The 21677-nt window shown below is 30.6% G+C and overlaps 3 protein-coding genes across 3 annotated transcripts; all 3 read right to left on the minus strand.

The window, feature by feature from the left end:
* BCIN_07g01770 (hypothetical protein) lies at nucleotides 1–2368 on the minus strand. Its single transcript, XM_024693884.1, has one exon. It carries the CDS (start codon nucleotides 1988–1990, stop codon nucleotides 125–127), a length of 1866 nt encoding a protein of 621 aa, XP_024549673.1. The 5' UTR covers nucleotides 1991–2368; the 3' UTR covers nucleotides 1–124.
* A 10207-nt stretch (nucleotides 2369–12575) lies between these two features.
* On the minus strand, nucleotides 12576–15246 carry BCIN_07g01780 (hypothetical protein). Its single transcript, XM_024693885.1, has 5 exons — nucleotides 14216–15246; nucleotides 13888–14116; nucleotides 13702–13823; nucleotides 13123–13542; nucleotides 12576–13062 (listed from the first exon to the last, which is right to left on the minus strand). The coding sequence occupies exons 1-5, from the start codon at nucleotides 15057–15059 to the stop codon at nucleotides 12800–12802; spliced, it is 1878 nt and encodes a 625-aa protein (XP_024549674.1). The 5' UTR covers nucleotides 15060–15246; the 3' UTR covers nucleotides 12576–12799.
* Nucleotides 15247–15453: 207 nt separating this feature from the next.
* BCIN_07g01790 (hypothetical protein) lies at nucleotides 15454–21131 on the minus strand. The gene is made up of 2 exons (XM_024693886.1): nucleotides 20101–21131; nucleotides 15454–20017 (listed from the first exon to the last, which is right to left on the minus strand). The coding sequence occupies exon 2, from the start codon at nucleotides 19378–19380 to the stop codon at nucleotides 15793–15795; it is 3588 nt and encodes a 1195-aa protein (XP_024549675.1). The 5' UTR covers nucleotides 19381–20017; nucleotides 20101–21131; the 3' UTR covers nucleotides 15454–15792.
* Nucleotides 21132–21677: the final 546 nt, after the last annotated feature.

A 21677-nucleotide genomic window follows, 5' to 3' on the forward strand; every position in this document is an offset into this window, starting at 1 on the left:
TGTAGTTCGAAAACCATGCATATATTGATATTAGATATTAGATATTAAAAATTAGATACACTACAACACTACAAATACAACGATTCACTTCAGTAATCTGCCTATCCATCCATAAATCATTCATCTACCTCACAACATAAAATCCATTCAAACCCACCCCCTCATCTCTCAACCTATCCACCTCCATCCTCAACCCCATCCTATGCAAAGGCACTCTATCCATCTCCCTCTGAGCCCTCAACCTCACATCTGCATATCCCGTCGTAGCCCTCTCCAACAATCCTCTCCCCTGCCCTTCCCCCTCGATCTCCGGTGCAAAAACCGGTTGATCAAGTATTGACTGAGCAAAAATAATATCATTAAGCGACGCGACCAACTCCTCCTCTATCTCATTTGAAGACACAGGATGCGCATCTGGACGTATGAATCCCATAACTTTGATTTCCAAATTCTTCATATCGTAGACTTGGGATTCGAAACAATCGGATATGAAGTGGATTTTGAATATTCTTTTACTGGCTTCGACAATCGTCGCTTTGTGAAGATTTGACGGATGCATTGGTAATGAGGATATCACGGTTTGAGACCAGATATCTGTATCGAGACGTGGTGCTCCTTTATCAGGACGTCGTCGAACCCATGCGAAATAATGTCCTCGGAGTTGATGAGATATATGTTCTGCAATACCGGACAAAGTCATAGTAGGCATACTAAAATAATCTCCCTCTTTAATTTCAATCTCAGATCGGGCTATGAAACAAATTGGATAAGGAGCTCTTGGTCCCGATTCATTGTCTCCACTCCCAGCTTGATTATATGAGAAACTTCTCACTCCCTTGTATTGAATATTTCCATTTGTGATGGTCGATTTCACCATCTCCTCTGTCCCACTTTTTCCATAAAGTGCCACGGCTGCTTCCTTCCGGGTTTTAGAGGGCATGAAAGGTTGAGCAACTTTCATTGCAGTAGATGTAACTGGAGAAACCAACCCTCCAATTGTCTTGTTAGCGTAAACAGTCATAGCCATAGCCCCAATTTCCAATGGTAAGGTACTCAAACTCGCACCTCTCATTGAAGAAGGACTCGCCGAAGCAGAAAGAATACGGAAAACCGGACTTGGACATAACACTCTTTTCTTCTCTCCCTGACAAAGTACAAGATGGAAGTACCCATCACTAGCTTCAACCGGGATGCGGATTATGAGAGTCTCGCGCAATATATGTTTTGGATGTTTTGTTTTCTTCAAAAACTTCTTGATATCTCGTTGCCAGGCTCGCTCATCACTTTCTTTCAGTTGCTCTTCTGAGATGGGTATTGTCGGTGTAACTTTAATCCAACTAGCATTATTTCCTACAAAAGCTTTCAGACGCATCCCAGTATTTCCAGACCAACCTTTGTCTTGTAGCCATACTTGCCGATCTGGCGGTAAGGGTGCATCGGAGAAGATTGAAACCGCGAGAGTTGTAGAACAACCTTGATAAAATACTAGACCGTGTGAATGTCGTAGAATAGAAAAGTGTTTTGTGCTTTCTGACGGATGGGTTATGAGTCCTCCCGCGAAATGTCGTGCTTCTTGAAATGCTTTTGAGACGTAGGATGATGGTTCTGATGTTTCGTTTGCGAATTTGGGAAGGTCATGGAAGGCTGGTACATTTAAAGGGGCCGCCGGGGCGGATATTGTTCTTTCAATGTTCGTCCTTGTCTGGGAGATTTGAAGGGTCTCAAAGTCGGCAACTTGAATAGGAGCTGTCTGCGATTGCGACGTCACCGTTTGAGCAGCATAGCTGTTACTATGATTTCCCGCTTTGTTGTCCTCTGGTGGATTTCGACCATACTTTGTCAAATTATCGATATCGCTTCCGGAGGGTGTCGCGGTACTCTGTTGGGATGCTACGGGCTTGCGCCAAACTTGAGAGGGGTTCGCACCGTCGTGAGGCCGTGGTGACCTCGGGGTCTCACTGTATGCTGGTGGGGGCGAATAATAGTCCATTTGAGTTTGTTTGTCAATTGATCACCACTTTCCGCGATGTCAAACCGCTGATTTGAGTCCCATTTCATTGAAATGAGTCGTTGTAGCATCACAACGGCCAAGATAAATGACTGTCGGGGATGTTTCAGTCATCTCGGTCAAAGCGTTAGTCATTATCTTGGAAGATATTGGCAGTGAATTTGGTGCATTCGCTCGTTATCATATGAGCAATGACATTATATTCACTTCCAGAAACCTGATATATGAATGAATATTTTGATCCCTTTTATGGCGGTTCAGCCTTATAAGTTATTGATGTATGGTCTGCCATGCGCTCAACAGACGTTTCGTGCATGCAAGCTTATCTTCCCCACCAAACCCACATCGAACGTGCTTCCCACGCAAGGAACGAACGATAAGTTGCATACCAAGCAAGTAAACCACCTTGTCAACCTTTTGGCACCTTTGAATATTCCAGTTCGAATCGTCAGCCCACCGCTTTGATTTTCCAATTTAGATTGGACAACCAAGTTCCGCTAGTAAGCTAATTCAAATTTGATATTCAAATACCTAGCATGTCATTTTGGCGTACGATTCATTCATTACATTCATGTGGAGCCTGCTGTCATGCTCCACATGGTAATAAGCTGAAATAGCGATACAGCAACTGTCAACTGGTAAAAGGCCGAATGGTCCAGTGGTAGGATTGTTGTTTCGGGATATTTTCCCCACGTATACTCGTGATAGAATATGACAGATCCCGGGTTCGAACCCCGGTTCGGCCCTCCGTTTTTGCTTTTGTTTTGTTCCAAGTTGTGAAGCTTTTGACATCGAGTATATTAGTTGAAACCCCTAATATTTGAAGTTTTGGCATTTTCTTGTATCTTGGTGGGGTACACGAACGAATGACTAATATTATACTTAATTTAATAATAGCATAAGGACTAACGTAGTTTATCAGCGAGCGGATCACTTTTACTTCAATTTACATTTTTCTCTTTCAATATGTATTTTACTAATCAATTGAAATACAATAAAATAATAAAGAAGCTCGAATACTCTTAGTTATTAAAATCATTCAAAAAGATAAAAAACTTAGTATCCGAAAAGCTATCAAATTGTATAATTTATTATATATATTGTTTATAATATTGTTCTTATAAATAAAATAATAATATAATATAATATTGATATCTTTTAATTTATATATATATTCAAATAAGAATAAAGTAATTTTCATTATGAATTCGAATTATAAATTAATAATGAAAGATTGAAAGCTATATAGATCGATTAAATAAAATCGATAAGATAATAGTTAATTATCTAATTGTTATTTCAAAAGAATGAAAAGAATAATGAATTTTTTATTTAAAGAATGACCAGATTAAAAAAAGGAATTTAAATAAAAAAAACTGATTTTAAATAAATAAATATAAAAAGAAATCTAATCCTTCAAATTGTAAAATAAAAAAATTAATCTCATATAATTTTTCAATCAAAATTATATATTATATTATTTATATAATTTATTAATTATTTATTTGAGTATATTTCTATATTATATATATATAATTATCTTTTATATATTTTCGATTTTTGATAAATTATGAATTCAATAATTCATATATATAATTAAAAAGCAAATTATCTTAGTATATAATATAATACATATTAAAAAAATGATAAAAAAGCTTTCAAAAAAATATTGAAAAAGCTTTCGAAAATCTAAAAGAAAATCGATTTTCGAATTCGGAATTAAATATATTCAAAGTGTATTTAAAATCGAATTGAAATTCAATTAAAATTTAATGTTTTATATGTTATATATGAAAGAATATATACTAATACAAATCAATATCGATTTTATACCTTTTTTCGAATTCATATAGCTTTTATATATATATGTTATATACATCTTTATCACATTATAAAATAATACTATTAAATAAAATATATTATTAAAAGGTATCCCCTTATATATATATATATATATCTACAATCCTCATATATATTATCGATCTTTATATATATTATCAAATATTATATATATATATATATTATCGAATTATATATTATATATATATTTGCAAATCTCATTTATATATATATATTATATAGAAATATTATAAAGATATCCCGATTAATCAATTGAAGGATGTATAAATATAAATAATAATAGATAATATAATATAATCTAATATAATAATAAGAAAGTTTATTATATCAACAATTTATATTATTATATTACCTTCAATATAAGAATCAAATATTATCCAATAGCTTATTAAAACGAAAATCAAAATATAATAAATCAATTAGGTATAAAAGATTCTATTTTCAACATATCTATATATTATATTTATAATATAAAGAATATAAAAAGAAATTCTAATTTAATTATTGAAGAGTCTTAATTATTGAAATATATATCGAATACATATATAATTAAAATAATAAATTTGAATATAAATCTTATCGAACTAGAGGATCATAATTCAGAACTTATATTGAATATATCAAGGAGAGAAAGAATACGATTGAAACAATTCAATATCCCTGTCACATTGGAGATCGAATAAGGAAGATAATATAATAGGATATAATATATATCAAGTTTCTATCCCTATAGAAGTACTAGTGTTGGTATCACCATGGGGATGGTGAAGTCAATATAGTACTATGGTTCACACTGTTGTAATATTGCTTAGGGTTCTAAAAGCTAGGACTACGAAACGTATTGCTGTAGTGCCGAAAGGTGCTAGCGCAAGCGCTAGCACGGTCACATGATCCCTATCCCGACAACTAGCTTTTTAGCCTTCCTATATATAAGTCTATATTCTTAAAACTAAACCTAATTAAATAAATAAAATTAAATCCTTAGAAGTTATACAAATATATATATATATCATCTATAATAAATAGTATAATAATTATCTTATACAAAGATATTCTAGTTTAAATAGATTTTATTATATATATAATAAGATTTAAATCAAAAAATAGTAGTTAAATCTAATACGAAATTTGTATTAATATCTGAAGTATATAATATAACTTTGTAAAGTTTTCGTAAAGTTAAAAAACACTCCTAAATAAGATTCTAATTTATATAATACTTACCATATTATATTATATATTTAAGAAATTATTAAATATGAATTACGGAATCAAATATAAAAGCTCAATTCTGAATAATCGATTTAATTATATAAAATGATATAATAAAGCTAAATTCTTTTTAAAAGCTAATAGTGTTATGCTCTATATAGACAATTCAAATAATAATTCCGATAAACAATATTATTTTAAGCCAAATGAAATATCTATATCTAAAGAATTTCATTTAAGATATAATGAAAAATTAAAAGAATTCAAAAAAAAATCTAAAAAAGCTTTTATTATATTAAAATCTATAATATTAATAAAATTAAATAAAAGATTTAAAGAAAAATCTAATTCAAAAGAGTTTTAAAATATTATAAATAAAATATATAATAAAACCTTATTAGATTTAATAGGTTGATATTTTAATAAATTAATAAAATCAAATTATAATGATTTTAATAATATAAATAAATATATAAATAATATATTATCATTATATATTTATTTAAAAGATTTAAAATTCGAATTACAAAAGGCTTATATAATTTGAATAATATTTAATAACTTAAATGATTCTTTTGATTCATTTAAATCTAAAAAAACAAATGAAATTTCAAAAGATTTAATAAATAATAATAATATTGATTTAGATAAATTAATATTTGAATTAATATTCGAAGAATTTAAAATGAAAGGTTTTATAAAGTTTAATAAAGTTATTAAGTCTCAAAATATTATTTCAAATTATATATATTGTAGTAAAAAGGGTTATTTAGAGAGCAAATGCTTTAAAAAGTATTTTGAATTTTATAATAAAGATTATAAAAGATTTAAAAACTTTAATAAAAATAAATATAATAAAAATAAACTTTATAAAGTTATAAAAAAGTTAAATAATCTTAAAAAGTTTAATAAGTTCTATAATATGAATAAAAATAATAAAAAAGTTAATCAAAATAATAATAATAAAAATAAAAAGGATTCTAAAAGTTCTAATATTGAAGAAATAAATCAAGCCTTTTTAAAAGATTTCGATATTATATTTAGTTTCAAATATGAAAATAATATTATAGTTTTATTAGTAAATTATATTATTAAATTTAAAAACAATATTATATTAGATTTAGGAGTTATAAAGTATTATTGTTTAAATAAAGAATGGCTTATAAATTATAAAACATATAAAGTTTCAAAATATATAAATATAGCAAATAGAGAATTTATATTAATATTAAGGTATAGGGATATTTCAATTATTATAAATAATAAAAGAAAATTCATTTGAATGGTTAAATATATATTCTTATTAAAATCAATTCTAATTAATATTAAATAAATAATTAAAAAGGAATGGGTTAGTAATATACTATCTTTTGATAATATTTATAATTTTTCAAATAAATTATTAAATATTAAAATCAAAATTAAATAAATTAATAATGCCTTTTATTTAAAAATGTAATATAAATTATAAATTAATAAATCAATTAAATTATAATATAAATATAAATATTATTAATAAGAATATAGATTTTAAAATAGATTTGAAAAATGAATTCAAAAAAGAATTTAAAAGTTTTAAAAAAGATTTAAATATAAAATTTAAAAAGGAATTGAAAAATATAAGTCTTAATAATTTAAATCTTTAATATAAATATTTAAATTATATAAATAAAGATTATATTATAAAAATATTAAATTTAAAAGAATTTAATATTAATTTAAATTATTATAAAGTTTGTATATATATTAAAATAATTCAAAATATTAATAAAACTTTTTTTAATATTAAATTAAATTAATTCGAAAAAGTTAATATTGATATTTATAAATAATTTAAAATATCAAAATTAAAAGAGAAAAAATATTTTATTACTTTTATTAAATAGATTACGAAAGGTATATAAATATATTCTATTAAATATAAATCTAATACTTTTATTACATTAAAAGATTTTTATAATTTAATATTAAATCAATTTAATAAAAATATTAAAATAATAAAATTCAATAATATTAAAGAATTTAATTCGAATTAATAGAATTTATTTGTTAAATCAAAAAGTATTATATTAGAGTTTATAAGTTTTCATTATTATTTTCAAAATAGAATAATTAAAAAATTAAATAGATATTTAATAGAAAGATTATTAATATTTATAAAAAATAAAAATCTATTTATATTCTTATAATTTAATATATTAAAAGATATAGTTTATATTAAAAACAAATATTATAATAGAATTATAAAAAGCTTTCCCTTTAAATTAATATTAAATAAAAAATCTAATTTAAAAGGAATTAAAATTTTAGAGTTTTTAATATATATATTAAAATATAAAGAAAAGAGAACAAATAAACTTAATTATAAATTAGAAAAAGGAATCTTAATAGAATTTGAATTATCTAAGAATTTATTATTTTATATTCCAAATAGAAATAAAATTATAAATTCTAATAATTATATTATTAAAAAAGATATCTTATATTATAATAAAGATATAAATAATAATAATAATTTTATTATAAATAATCTATTAAAAAGATTAAATATAAAAACCCTTAAAAATGAAAATCAAAAAAAAGAGATAAATAAATATAATAATATTTATAATAATTCAAAAAATAATAATGATTTTAATAATTCTAATAATAATAAAAGATTAATAATAGAAATTTTATATAATTTTAATTTACCTATTTCAATAAGATAATTTTAATTTACCTATTTCAATAAGATAATCTAAATATATTAAAAGAGTAGAATCATTATTAAATATATATAATCTTACTTATATATTATATATTGAATTAAAGAATCAAAATTATAAAATTAAATTAAATAATATTGATGACAATTAATATAAAAATAAAATATTATTATACTTTAATATAAAAACTAAAAAAAAAGTAATAATAAAAAAGCCTTATAATAAAAATCTAATAATTCCTAAATTATATTCAAAAGTTATAAATTCGAATCAAAAAGAAAATTGAAAAAAAGTTATAAATTATAAAATAAAATTTTTAAAAAAGAATAATATTTAGAATATTATTAAAAAGAATAATAATATTAAAGAATTAAATATTTTAAAAACAAAATGGATTTATAAAATCAAATATTTATTTAAAAATAATATTGAATTTAAAATTAAATATATAACTAAAAAATTTGAACAATTATATAACTTAAATTATTTAAATACATTTGCTAATATAATAAAACAAATAACCTAGAAATTAATATTTACTTTAACAATAAATAAAAAATAATATATATATAAAATAAATATAATATTAGCTTTTATTCAAAAAAATATTAATAAAAATATATATATTAAATCTTCTAAAATATATTATAATAAAAATATAATATTAAAACTAAATAAAACTCTATATAAATTAAAACAATCTACTAGAATCTAATATACTACATTAAAAAACATATTAAATCAATTAAATTTTATCAATATAAAATTAAACAAATATATATTTATAAATAAATATTTAAAATTAATATTAAATATATTCATTAATAATATTACTATTATAAACTTTAACAAAGTTTTAATAAAAGATTTTATAAAAAATCTAAAAAGATATTTAGATTTAAAAGATTTAGGTTTTATAAAAGACTATTTAGATATTCAAATAATTTTAAATAAAAAATCTATGGAACTTTTTCAAAAAGAATATATTGAAAAATGTTTTATAGATTTAAATTTAAAAAAATATATTCCTATAACCACTTCTATAATTGCTAAAAATAATTTGAAAATAAATCCTAATAAAACAAATTTAAATAATATTAAATTAACTCAAAAAATAATAAAAAAATTATTATATTTAACATTAAAAACTAAATAGAATATTGCATTTTCGATTCTAAAACTAACAAGATATACATCTAATCCTAATAAAGAATATTTAATAACAATAAAAAGAATTTTTAGATATTTAAAAGATATTAAAAACTTTAAAACAATTTATAAAAAAGATTATAATAGTTTTATAAAAAACTTTTACAATTCTAATTATACTAATAATAAAAGTTCTACAAAATCTTTTAATGAATATATATTTATATATAAAAATAATCCAATTAATTAAAAAACTAAATTATAATCAACTATAATTTAAAATACAATCAAATCTAAATTAATTATTATAAATTTAATTACTAAAGAAATTATATATTTAAAAAGAATATTAATCAAATTAAATCAATATAATCAAAAAAAATTTCTAATATAAATAAACAATATAACAGCAAAAGTTATATCTGAAAATACTACATATTACAATAAAAGCAAATATATAAATATAAAATATTATTATATAAAAGATCTTATAAATAAAAAACTTTTAGATCTAAATTAAATTTCGATTAATAATCAAATAATTGATAAATTGATTAAACTGTTGGATAGAATTAAATTATTTAAATTTATTAATATAATTCAAAATTATAATAATTATTAAATAATTATAAAAATAAAAATTAGTATTCTTTTTATTTATTGAAAAAGGTTTTTTAATAAGGTTAATATTAGAATATATAAATTAATACTCTTTTTACCCTTTTAAAAAGATTTTTAATAAAACTAATAATATTCTAAAAAATAATATATAATATATAAATATAACTTTACAAAAACTTCACAAAATTATATAAAATTATATAATATTGTTTTATTCATTATTTTATTATTATTTTATATATAATTAATTAAAAAAATAATACATATTAAAAAGAACTATTATTTATAATATTATTCTTATAAATAAAAATAATAATATAATATAATATTGATATCTTTTAATTTATATATATATATATTTAAATAAGAATAAAGTAATTTTTATTATAAATTCAAATTATAAATTAATAATGAAAGATTGAAAACTATATAAATCGATTAAATAAAATCGATAAAATAATAGTTAATCACTTAATCATCATTTTAAAAAAATAAAAGGAATAATAGATTTTTTATTTAAAGAATGATTGGATTAAAAAAAGAAATTTAAATAAAGAAAACTAATTTTAAATAAATAAACATAAAAAGGGATCTAATCCTTTGAATTGTAAAATAAGAAAGTTAATCTTATATAATTTTTCAATCAAAATTATATATCACATTGCTTATATAATCCATTAATCATTTATTCAAGCATGCTTCCATATTATATATATATAAAATTATATATATATATAATTACTCTTTATATGCTTTCGACCCTCGATAATATACATTGTTTTATTATAAAATAAATAGTTTTATCTTTCGTATCGAAACTCAAGCGAATTCTTATAATCTTATAGAATTAAAAGAAACAATTATTATTAATATATAAGCGAAATATAGTATTTTAAATAGAGATTCTTATAATTTCGATGAAATAGGTTTTATAATAGGGATTATATATATAGTAATAATTATTATTAGTATTGAGAGATATAGTAGAAACAAATTAGTATAGTTAGATAATTAAGAATAGATTATAGTAATAATATATGGAAATGGAAAGGGTAAAATTATTCTTTCATTTTTAATAATTTAAGGATAAGTTTATTTTTCCAATTGATATATTAAAATAAATCTTCCTATAAAATAAGCTATTAAATCTATATCTAATAGGTGAATGAATTATGAGATAGATTTAGAATAATTGAAACATTTTAATAAATATATTAAGAATTGAAAAAAGAGTAAATATCGAATATTAATATTGGATAAGTATAAAAATTATAAATCAATAGTTTTTTAAATATATTATAAAGAGAATAATATTATATATTTATATTTATTATTGTATTTAAATTATTTAATTCAATTATTTAATATTAATTGTTTTAATAATCTAAAATGTTATATAATAATTAAATTAATAGATTTATTAAGATATATATTAATTATATTTCAAAGGTTGAATTCTTTATAATTTTTAAAGTTGTATATAAGGAATCAATCACTTTTTAGAATATGGAATTAGGATTTCGAGAAATAGGTTTAATTCTATTTAATTCTGAAGCTATATTTTCGAAATTAAATATTCAAATTCATATATTTATTCATTCCTTTTTTGATCTAGATTAATAGATTTCTTAAATCTCTTATAATTTAATAAAAACTCAAATAATTTATTATTAATTAAGTTTTTTTATATTTATATTCGAAACTGTATTAACTTTAGTTAAAGGTATAAAGAGATTAACTTATAAAAATATATTTTTAAATATAAAGAATTATATATATCGAATAGCAAATAAGATATTAAGTAAGTGTTGATATATAAAAAAAACTTAATTATATTAAGGAGGAGTATTTACTAAATAAAAGACTTTTGATATATTATTTCAATAAAAAATTAATATTCAAATTTAATATAATAAGTATTAAAAAGAAGGGAATTCTAATAGGAAAGTATTTTCTAATTGATATTATAATAAATGTGAAAAGATAGGATATAATATAAGAATTTATTAAAAAAATAAAATAGATTCTAGATTATTAGATTTTTTATAATTTTAATTAATTGATTCGATTATTATTGAATAATATAATTTTAAAAGTATAAATTGAGGTGAAAGTGATTTATTCGATGATAAACTATGTTATTATTACTTTGTTAAAGATCTTATTGAAAAGCGATAAATTAATAATAATTATTTTAATATTAAAAATATAATTATAAATAAATTAATAAAGTTATATATTAGAATAATTTTTGAAAGATATAAGAATATATTAGACCTTATAGTAGATTAAGATTCAATTACAAAAGTTAAAAGAGAATAATCTTTTTAAATAAGTATTGGAAATATGAAATACATAATATGTAATACTTTATATGAATAATATTACATATACATATATATATATATCTTTCATTTTGTAATCTAGATCTTAAGTCTATTAAGTCAATCTTTATAGTTATTAATACATGTAATCACTGTCCTATCACTCTCTTTGAAATAATTAATAATAATTCTATTCAGAATCTTTCTAATATTACAAATCTTCTTTTATTATATAGTATAATTAATTAATTATAAATTATTAGTATTTGAAAGAGATATATTGAAATGATAATTTAAAATCATTTATGAAAATTGTTGAGTTTATTTGAAGAATCAATTTTGTATGAATTTTGTTGAGGTTACAGTAATGTGTCGTTCCATGTGGCGTTCCATGCTTTGTTCTAGCTATTTGCTATTCTCTGGACCGTTCCTTACCGCAAGCCATTTCCTGTGCTTACAGAGCATTAAACCGTTGAAATCTACATAACAGATGGTTATGTGGCACGTAAAACCTTTTGTTACTACAGCCGAAGCCATGTGACTCCCTTTGATCAATAAGTCACGGGCCCAAGATGCGGCCACTAATCATCGATCATGTAGTACTTGCTATGTTCTATGTAAGTAGGGGTAGTTCGAGACATGTTTCGAAAATTATCACTGCGAGTCACTTGAATTGGAATCACAAGAGTGATATGGCACGACCCTGTGATTGGACAGTTCGATGAGGATCTAGCTAATCTGTCTTGTGAGAAGCAATTTCAAAGTCTTTTAATGTTCAATTTTCCCATCTAGCTATATGCATATAGCAAGGCTAATCCCTTCATCGTGTATTCATCTCAACTTAATTGCCATGTGAAACCACTTTTGGAACTTGTGTATATAAGAACCGTGATCAGATTCGAACGAACCATCAGATATCAAAACCTGTTTCTCGTCAAATTTCGATTTTGTACATTTTTATGGGTGGGTATGGTGGCCGAGGACAATGCAGCGGATCTATGTCGATATTCCTGATCAAGAGCTTCTAAGAATATATCGTTCTTCTCCACATCGTCCCAGATTGGGTCAATAACCTGGTATGAGAGCTCGGGTAACTCAGCATTAACGTTCGCCTTATTAAATGAGTGAAACACTGCTCTCCGGTGCAATGATGTCAATCTAAACTTTCCCCAGCATTTGTCTGGAAGTTTTAGTGTTAGTAAGTCAAAGTGAATGGTAGGTGTACTTCATGTGATCGTACCGGCAAATCCTTCAAACGCTTCTGCATCAACACATAGATCTTTTCCTGGAACTAACGAATACGTTGCGGTTCCGTCCACTACCTCTGGCTCCACACTTGGAACCAAAAATATCCTGTCCGCAAGCTTTGGAACATGTGTTCTACCGGCTGTTTTCTCTTTCGCATCCCAAGCCTCGACACAATCCAAGAATTCCCTCCAGGCACCGATATTCACACCGAATCCTGCAAATCCAAATAGAACAACATGTATCTCTGTTGGGAGATTGGTGTTTCCTTCTACCATGATTTCATTAAACACATTAACCCATGCCCGTAGTAGTGCCAGTCCAGATGCACTTTCACTCATATACCCATGAGTGATTGGAACGGATATTGTACCCTGACGACAAAATGCTATATAGCCAAACCTCGCAATACCGGCTATAATATAAATCAACCCATTAGTTTGTCCCTTGGGTATCGATGATGAAAATTCGTGGTCCTCTAAACACAATTGGAGATGATCTTACTCAACAATCTCCCATTCTGCAGCAAAACAAGCGAATTTTATTTGGATGTGTATTGACTTGAAACACTCACCTGGCTCTGAGTACCGTACTCCACGGTTCCCGACCCGAAGTAGGCCCCGCCACATTAGGCCCACTCGGGGTCCTTTTCGTAGTAAGGCCATGATAGCTGAATTGTCACCACTTGATAATCGACTAGTAACGAGAGTAATCAGAAAGAATGTTTCCTGTGGAGAGGGTACATGGTAGATACACTTACGCGACTGTTATGACCAGGTAATGGACCGCTTGTGTTGAAGGCTGTACAACATTCTCGGGTTTTACATCCACCCCAATTGAGACGCCATCGCCATGAACTCCATCCCAGTCGTTGATTCTCGTGAAATCTATGTCTTTGGCGGCTCTAAAATGTGTTTGCCAGTATTGGTAGACATGTTTGGGGTAAGTACACTCGAGACCAAGGTCTTTGCATCGGCTGCATGGGACGCCTACTATTGTAGAAAGCGGGAGTCAGTAGGCATCACTTGCATCAAATTAAAATTCCTAGGAATTTGCAGAATTGGATAAAGATTGTGGACATAACTTACTGTCACAACTTTTGTTAATTGTAAAGTTTACCTTGCATTGTGTACAGACGAGATTCCTGTGTCGAGGTTCTGAGAGACTTTGCATCGTGAAATGAGTTTCTGAATCTTGTAATTGTAAATCGTGAGTTTTCTCCCATGGTTGAATTGCCAATGCTTTGGCGTCCCCTGGAGCGCTCGTCGCTGGCTTCAAGGACGTCCACGACGTATGTGGGTATTTTGGTAACCCCTCCTTCTCATCAAACTTATAAAGTTCGTTCAATAGGATTTGTCTTGTTAATCTTTTCCCAGATGGAAGCATATCACCATCAAACCCTTTAAGGACCAAATGCTCCTTTAATTCCACGTTTTTGAGATAGTTGTACATCTTCGCGTTCGTTAAGGGATCTCGGGGGGGCTCCATTGTGGTATCTACTGCCAGTAGTGTTGAATCATCACCAGACGCAGTGGTTTCGGCGCTCGGCCTAGCTAGCATCGAATCTGTCGGGATTTGACATTGAATTCCTCTACTTCGGCACCCTTTACAGCCATCTGGCCCTTTGGGATCGACACATTTACGCCTTCCCTTGCTGCATGCAACGCAGGCTTTTGCAACACGCCTAGGTTTAATTGTAGATGGTGGTGGGGGGGATGATCCCACAGAAGCAAGCCCTGGAATTATCGTTTTGGACTTTTTGACTTCAATGTTCTTCTCTTCGACGCCGCTCCCGTTACCGCTACACCCTTCATTTTCAGCGATCTCGGAATGGATGCTTTCTCGGGTTCGTTTCCTCTTCTTTTCCGTTAATGAAATGATCCCACCTTCGGACTCGGAATGAGCCTGTACTTCTCTCAAAGTTGGATCCATAGCAAGTGGTTTCGGGATTTCGAAATCATGTAGAGTTCACGCGATTCCAAGCTTGTTCCCGGGCGCGAAATCGTAGAGATTGTAAGATAGCGAACGAGATTTCTAATATTGATCAAAACGAATCATGAATATACATTAAAACTCTGGCAAATCACTGGAAGGAGTTATTGACATAACAAATGTGATCGCTTAGTTATGGAGGTGTAGATAATAGGTTGTGTAGAGTAGGAAGGGATGTGTGGGGTGAAGATGAAGCTTGGGGCGAATAGGACCCACAAGTACCTTGATGTCGGGATCAGTGAAATAATTGACTTCCCGGTGGAACCCAAACTCATGGAAACGGAATAATTCATTGAAGTTGCAAATGGTTTGGGAAAATGAGAAATGAAGTTCTTGAGAAAGTAAATAATTATTCGAGCGAACTAACTGTTATGCTACGATAATAGCTGAGTACGAAGGTGCTGAAGAACTAAGAGTACAAGCGGTGCGTTATACGTACCAAGTGCACACCTTAGGGCATTCCCCTGTGTCCTCGTAGGATTTGTTAACCCAATGGGAATGATAAGATAGGTACATATATGCGCCAAGGCATATGAAGTCATAAGTGAAAAAAAAAGATGGTGGCCCTAGTGTGCAAATTTTCCCTATGATAATGACCATGCATGCTAACCAGCCGAATCGCGAGACCTTTTAAACGGAAAACAATGGTGACCCTGCAACTGATTCAATTTATTTACTCTTGCTCCTCCCAAGGTCCTGTTTGATTTCCTTGTTCACTCTCCCCTGTGCTATCATCTCCTGGTAAATCTGGAGTCTGAACAAGGCTCTGTGCTGAGTTCTGAACCTGAGCCAACGTCACAAATGGTACTGGTACCGGGGAACTGTACTCAGGTTGAATGAAATGACTGTCATGACGTGGAATCTGCCCCTGGTGAGCATGGTGCTGCGCGGACTGATGTTGTGGGAACTGATTTTGTGGGAACTGATTTTGTGGGAACTGATGTTGCGGGAACTGATGTTGCGGGAACTGATGTTGTGGGAACTGATGTTGCTGGAACTGATAATGTGGGAATCGTTGGGTCGTGTATTGTTGCTGCAAGTCTTGATGCATTGGTGGAGAGCCATTCAAGACAGGGCCACTAGTGCTTGGGTCCGGAGTATAGAATGCCTGACTGGAGTGACCATGGCTCAGTATTGGAGATGCGGAAAAGTGCCGAGGAATTTGCATATCATTTGCCTGTCTCAATCCATGGATTCGCATATGCTGCATGGGTCCCGAAGATGATGTTTGAAACTGTGGAGACGCAGTATAACTGCGGCTCAAGTTGGGGTAACTTGATTCCATGGTGTCATTACCATAGCTCCGAAACCGATGTTCCTCATGCCAATTTTGATTGTGAATTGGTTTGGGTTGATCAATCAACAATGTATTATTGAATAGACGAGGTGGGGGCATTTGAGATTCTACAGACTGTAATACTACTGGCTGCTGTTCCGTGACAGGAGTTACTGTTGCGGAATTCTGCATCTGTGTTGGAACTATCAATTGAGCTGAGGGACCCAGTGATTGAGCTGAGGGACCCATTGATTGGGCTGAGGGACCCATTGATTGAGCTGAGGGACCTATTGGTTGGGCTGAGGGACCCAGTGATTGAGCTGAGGGACCCAGTGATTGAGCTGAGGGACCCATTGATTGGGCTGAGGGACCCATTGATTGAGCTGAGGGACCTATTGGTTGGGCTGAGGGACCCAGTGATTGAGCTGAGGGACCCAGTGATTGAGCTGAGGGACCCATTGATTGGGCTGAGGGACCCATTGATTGAGCTGAGGGACCTATTGGTTGGGCTGAGGGACCCAGTGATTGAGCTGAGGGACCCAGTGATTGAGCTGAGGGAACCGTTTGTTGATTCAAGGAACCCATTGATTGAGCTGAGGGACCCAGTGATTGAGCTGAGGGACCCATTGATTGGGCTGAGGGAATCGTTTGTTGATTCAAGGAACCCATTGATTGAGCTGAGGGATCCATTGATTGAGCTGAGGGATCTATTGATTGGGCTAAGGGAATCGTTTGTTGATTCAAGGGACCTATTGATTGGGCTGAGGAACTCATTGATTGAGCTAAGGGAATCATTTGTTGATTCAAGGGACCCACTGATTGGGCTGAGGGAACCGATATAGGATTCTGCACTTGTGGTAGCGGGGACGGTGTTTGTTCTTTGTTAGAGATTGCGGGACCGGGACTCAACAAAACCGTATCGTTATTAATTTCACTGTCCCAAATATTCGCTTCTTCCTCGAAATATTCCATGGATCGAATTGGTGCCCTTGGCTTTCCAGTTACCCTCATAAATCTTTCCCACTCTACACTTTCGAATTTCACTTGTTTGTCTGCAGGCAAATTTGTATTAGCAGTCTCAACTCGTTCTCTCTGTTCTTTGTTCCACTCTGCCGCAACATGCTTAGCTCTGTTTACCATTGTACGCTGATGTTCCCAAGATTCCTCTGCCCACTTTGGCCATACGGCACTAGTGTGTGCCAATGGTCGGTTGCGAAGGCTCCCCGTGGCTGAAACAGCAGGTCTCGAACGCGGGCCTGCATTAGTTCCGTTCTGCGCCCCTGTTTCGCCTTCCATTGTTAAATCGTCATAGCGAGTTTTTCGTACTTCAACCAAGTGGTTATATTCATCTTCTGTGACCGCAATAACCTTTGTCTTTGGTTTCCATGTTTCCTGTGTAGAGTACCAAGTAATTGGATTGTGACCCCCGGTAGCGGATGCCTGGAATAGTGCCGAGTCTTTCAACACATTTTGCTGGTGAATCTTCAACATGGTTTCATCGTTCTCAGTCATTGGTATGGTAAACATGGGAATAAACCTAGAGGGACTGGGTGCACCATTAATCATGAAATGCGGATGCGTATCATTGGATTTCCCGAGAAAGAAGAATCTTGGCTTCTCCAATTTGTGGGTGTAATTGGATCTCTCGAAATTGCGAATAACTTCATCTGCAATTCCAGAACCCGTTAACAGACGTGTATGCTTCAATACCATCACCGCTTCAGATAGGTCGTCGAAGAGTTTGTTGGCGATCCCGACAGTTTTCGCACCAATCCTGAAAGCTTGAGTGGTTACCGCGGTATGTGTCATTTCAGGTAGAGTTCTTATTTCTGCACTTTTTTCCACCTCAACAATGGTTTTGTTTTCATCCTTCATTTGAGAACCGCATCTGAAGTCCAAGGGTCCATCATCTTCAATAGAGACTGGCCTGTTCCTATCACTTCCCGTACCATGCTGACCCAACTCGCTCAGGTTCCTAACAGAGAATGGACTGCTGCTTGATACCGCGGCTGGAAAGGAACGTTCTTCTTCTTCCTCAATTGGTGAAACTGAGAAAGGTTCCCTGAGATAATCGGAACCTGATGCAGGTGAGCTCGCTGTGTTTATCCTTGGTGTTTTGCGTGGATTTTCTTTTTTCGCCTGAGCCTTACGCTTCTTTTCAGCAGCAGCGGCGACTTTGAGTTTATCTTTCAAAACATCTATGCGAACCTGCAGCTTCACAGGAATTGATTCCCCGTACGATGTCTCGTATTCATCGATTATTTCCTGGGAAGGTAGAACGTCTTCCTTAAGAAGCCGATCAATTCGCCTGTATTCATTTCGTCTGGATGGCTTGAGTTCCATGTCTTCTTCTGTTTGAGGCGCAGTCGTCTGTAGTTTATCGACCGTGTTCCAGATGTGTGAGCCTGGGAATGTCAAAGGGACTATCTCCGTGGGTTCGCAGATTCTGAGCGACGAGTTATGACCAAACGTGTTTCCTATTCTACGAATTGGGCTATCTGGAAGACGTGTTCTAGCTTGTAAATTTGCCTGCTGGTGCCAATCTGCGGAAGCTAGGGTTTTCCCACGGCTCTGTCCTTTGCCAAAGTTAAGTTTTTCAGTCTTGTATTTGGATCCTAATGACAAGGGTGCTGGATCCCAATCCTCGTTCGGCTCTGGTGCGCGCTGAATTGCAGAGTTTCTAGTGGCAGCGAGAGTATTTGTTCGAATGAAGTCCTTGGGGTAACATGTATTGGGAAGTAAAGATCGCGAACTTTCTGAGATTTGGTCTCTGGAATTCGTGATTGTTTCACGATGCGATATTCGCGGCGTAGGTACGTCGTCTTCTGCGCTTCTTGCTATGAGTTTGACGACTCTGCTGCTTGATTTCCCAATACTGGGCTCAACTGGCAAGAACTCGCAATCGTTTTCAAATTGAGTATCGTTGTTAGACTCAGCTTCCGTGATTTTTCGATTGCTGGATATATCACTTGTAACTTGGTTCATTATTTGCTCATGGCTCCGAGCATACAGTCTTGTGAATAGAGAAACAAAGCAGAAGGAAGATGCGTTATTTCATTTGATCTGAAAAAGTAAAACTTCTCGATCCAAAGTTTGTTGTTAGTAAAAGAAGAGTTTGATATAGCGAGTGTCGAAAAGCTGAGCCAAAGAGATGGCGGGAGATATTTAGCGCGGTTTCTTTTAGCGGCAATATCACTCTCTTGAAAGTGAATGTGTTGATGTCAGTTATAAAGTTTTGGTCTTGGTGAAAGTCCATGACGGTCTCTATCACGTTTGGAGAAACCGATATATCATCCAGCTTTATTCCATACTTTTCGATGGGTTCTTTGGATCATCAAGGACACCATCGATTCCGCACATCACCCCAATTTTTGTACTTCACTATAACTCGACGGAGTCCTCACCGCCTTGTCCGGTTGTGCATTCATCCACGAGCCTGTCTAGCTCCTAGGGCTGTGAGAGCTCATGTTCTCCTTTCAATAAAGCCTGGGTAGAAGTGAACCGCCGAAGCTACCAGGTGAACTTTTCTTTGAGACGAGCGGTCGATCTCATGTGCCGGATCTTGGATTGTTCCAACACCTTTCAGAGACCGGGTTACTGTCCAGCAATCTTTCAAGTAGATCTATTGAGAAGTTAGTAACTCTTGGGAAACTTGAGACACGCTGTCGAAGAATTTGAAAGCTCCCCGGTGACTTGAATTAATACCTTAAAAATGCCCATCAGGAGTTGTTATGTGATTTTCCCCACGATGTTTGAAGTGACTTGTTGAATGTAGCGTCTAGCGCCTCTTGGTCCTTTTTGCTATCTGATCACGAATGGGCTGCTCATTCATACTCCTGTAACCGTCGACCAATTGAGTTGGACCTCCTCTCATCATACGGGAGATGATGAGTCTATTAACGATCCAGATGCCTTCAAACGCGGCGATCAAAGGTTGACAAACCAAGCCAACTCCGAGACTCCATTGGATGAGTACACTCAATTATGCACCAAGTTCCTCGTCAGTTCAGAAGTTTTGAGATATTCCTGGAGAATTTATGCCCTATGGTACATTGTGTTATGAGGAACCATCTTATAATTTTCAGAGAAGATGCACGGATGAGGACCCCGATAATTGTTCATTGATGATTGCTAATTTCTAGTGAACCGTTTGGGCCCACAGACGTGGTAATGGAGGAGTGCCATTAGCTTCAGTCGACGTTGAAACAGTATCTGCAACTAGTTTAAGTTGCATTTTCCTGCTGTTACGACTTTTCACTCAAAGATCGCTAAATCGTAGGCGCTCACTTTTTTCTCAATTTTTTCTTCTCCGGCCCAAACCGTCACTGATTGTAGTAACCAGACCCTTCCCCCCTCCGTCACAGGCATTATGTGATTGAAGTCGTACCCAAGAATGATGTGAATTGTTTCTGATTACTAACCCTCCGTAGTTCCAGGAGGTTCTTATGAATGTATTTGTACGAATGATAGTGAGAATATAGAAGCCATTCAACTTCCTTCTTCTGAAGTATGGGAACAGGTCGTTTTGATCGGCATTTATGTTTTGGGGGAGGTGAAGTATGTATGCACTGTGGTTTCCTTCGGAAAACCTTGCACTGTTTTGAAAAAAATTTGTTTGATCAGTAATTACCAAAAAATGGTTCTTTGAGGCACTATGGAACACTCATAGTTGGAGTGACAGGAGGCGAATCACAAATCCAAGGGAACCACCCTAAAGTTTTTTTTTTCGGGAAGACGATTGTGTATTGATTAAAGAAACGAGTCAACGCTAACCGTCATTGGCTGTGAGTAGAAAACGCTACAATAGAATTATTTTTAAAAAAAACTTGTAAATAAATTTATTAAAAAAATTTATTATTTATATAATGTATCTAATAATATTGTATTCAATAAAAATTTATAATTTGTTTCTAAATTTTAAAAGTATTTATTTAAACAATTATTAATTACTTTGAAAACATTTTTCTTATTTCATTTCAAATCCAATAATCAAATTAAAAAAATCAATATTATAATTAAGTAATACCTTTAAATCTTTATAAACTTCTATTAAAATAATTAATCTAATTGATTTTCATTCACAAAATTTGCATTAAATAATATTATATTGAAAACCAGCAATATGTTTTTATTCTTTATTAATTACAATTACTATCTTTATTTTAATATTAAATTGTTCATATTTAATCTATCAAATCCATTATATTGAAAAAAAAAGGAGAAAGTTTCTTAAAGATAACAAAATTAAAAATCGATTCGATTTTATTTTAACTAAATTAAAA

This window comes from Botrytis cinerea, chromosome 7 (assembly GCF_000143535.2).
Source record: "Botrytis cinerea B05.10 chromosome 7, complete sequence".
Lineage (NCBI taxonomy): Eukaryota > Fungi > Ascomycota > Leotiomycetes > Helotiales > Sclerotiniaceae > Botrytis > Botrytis cinerea.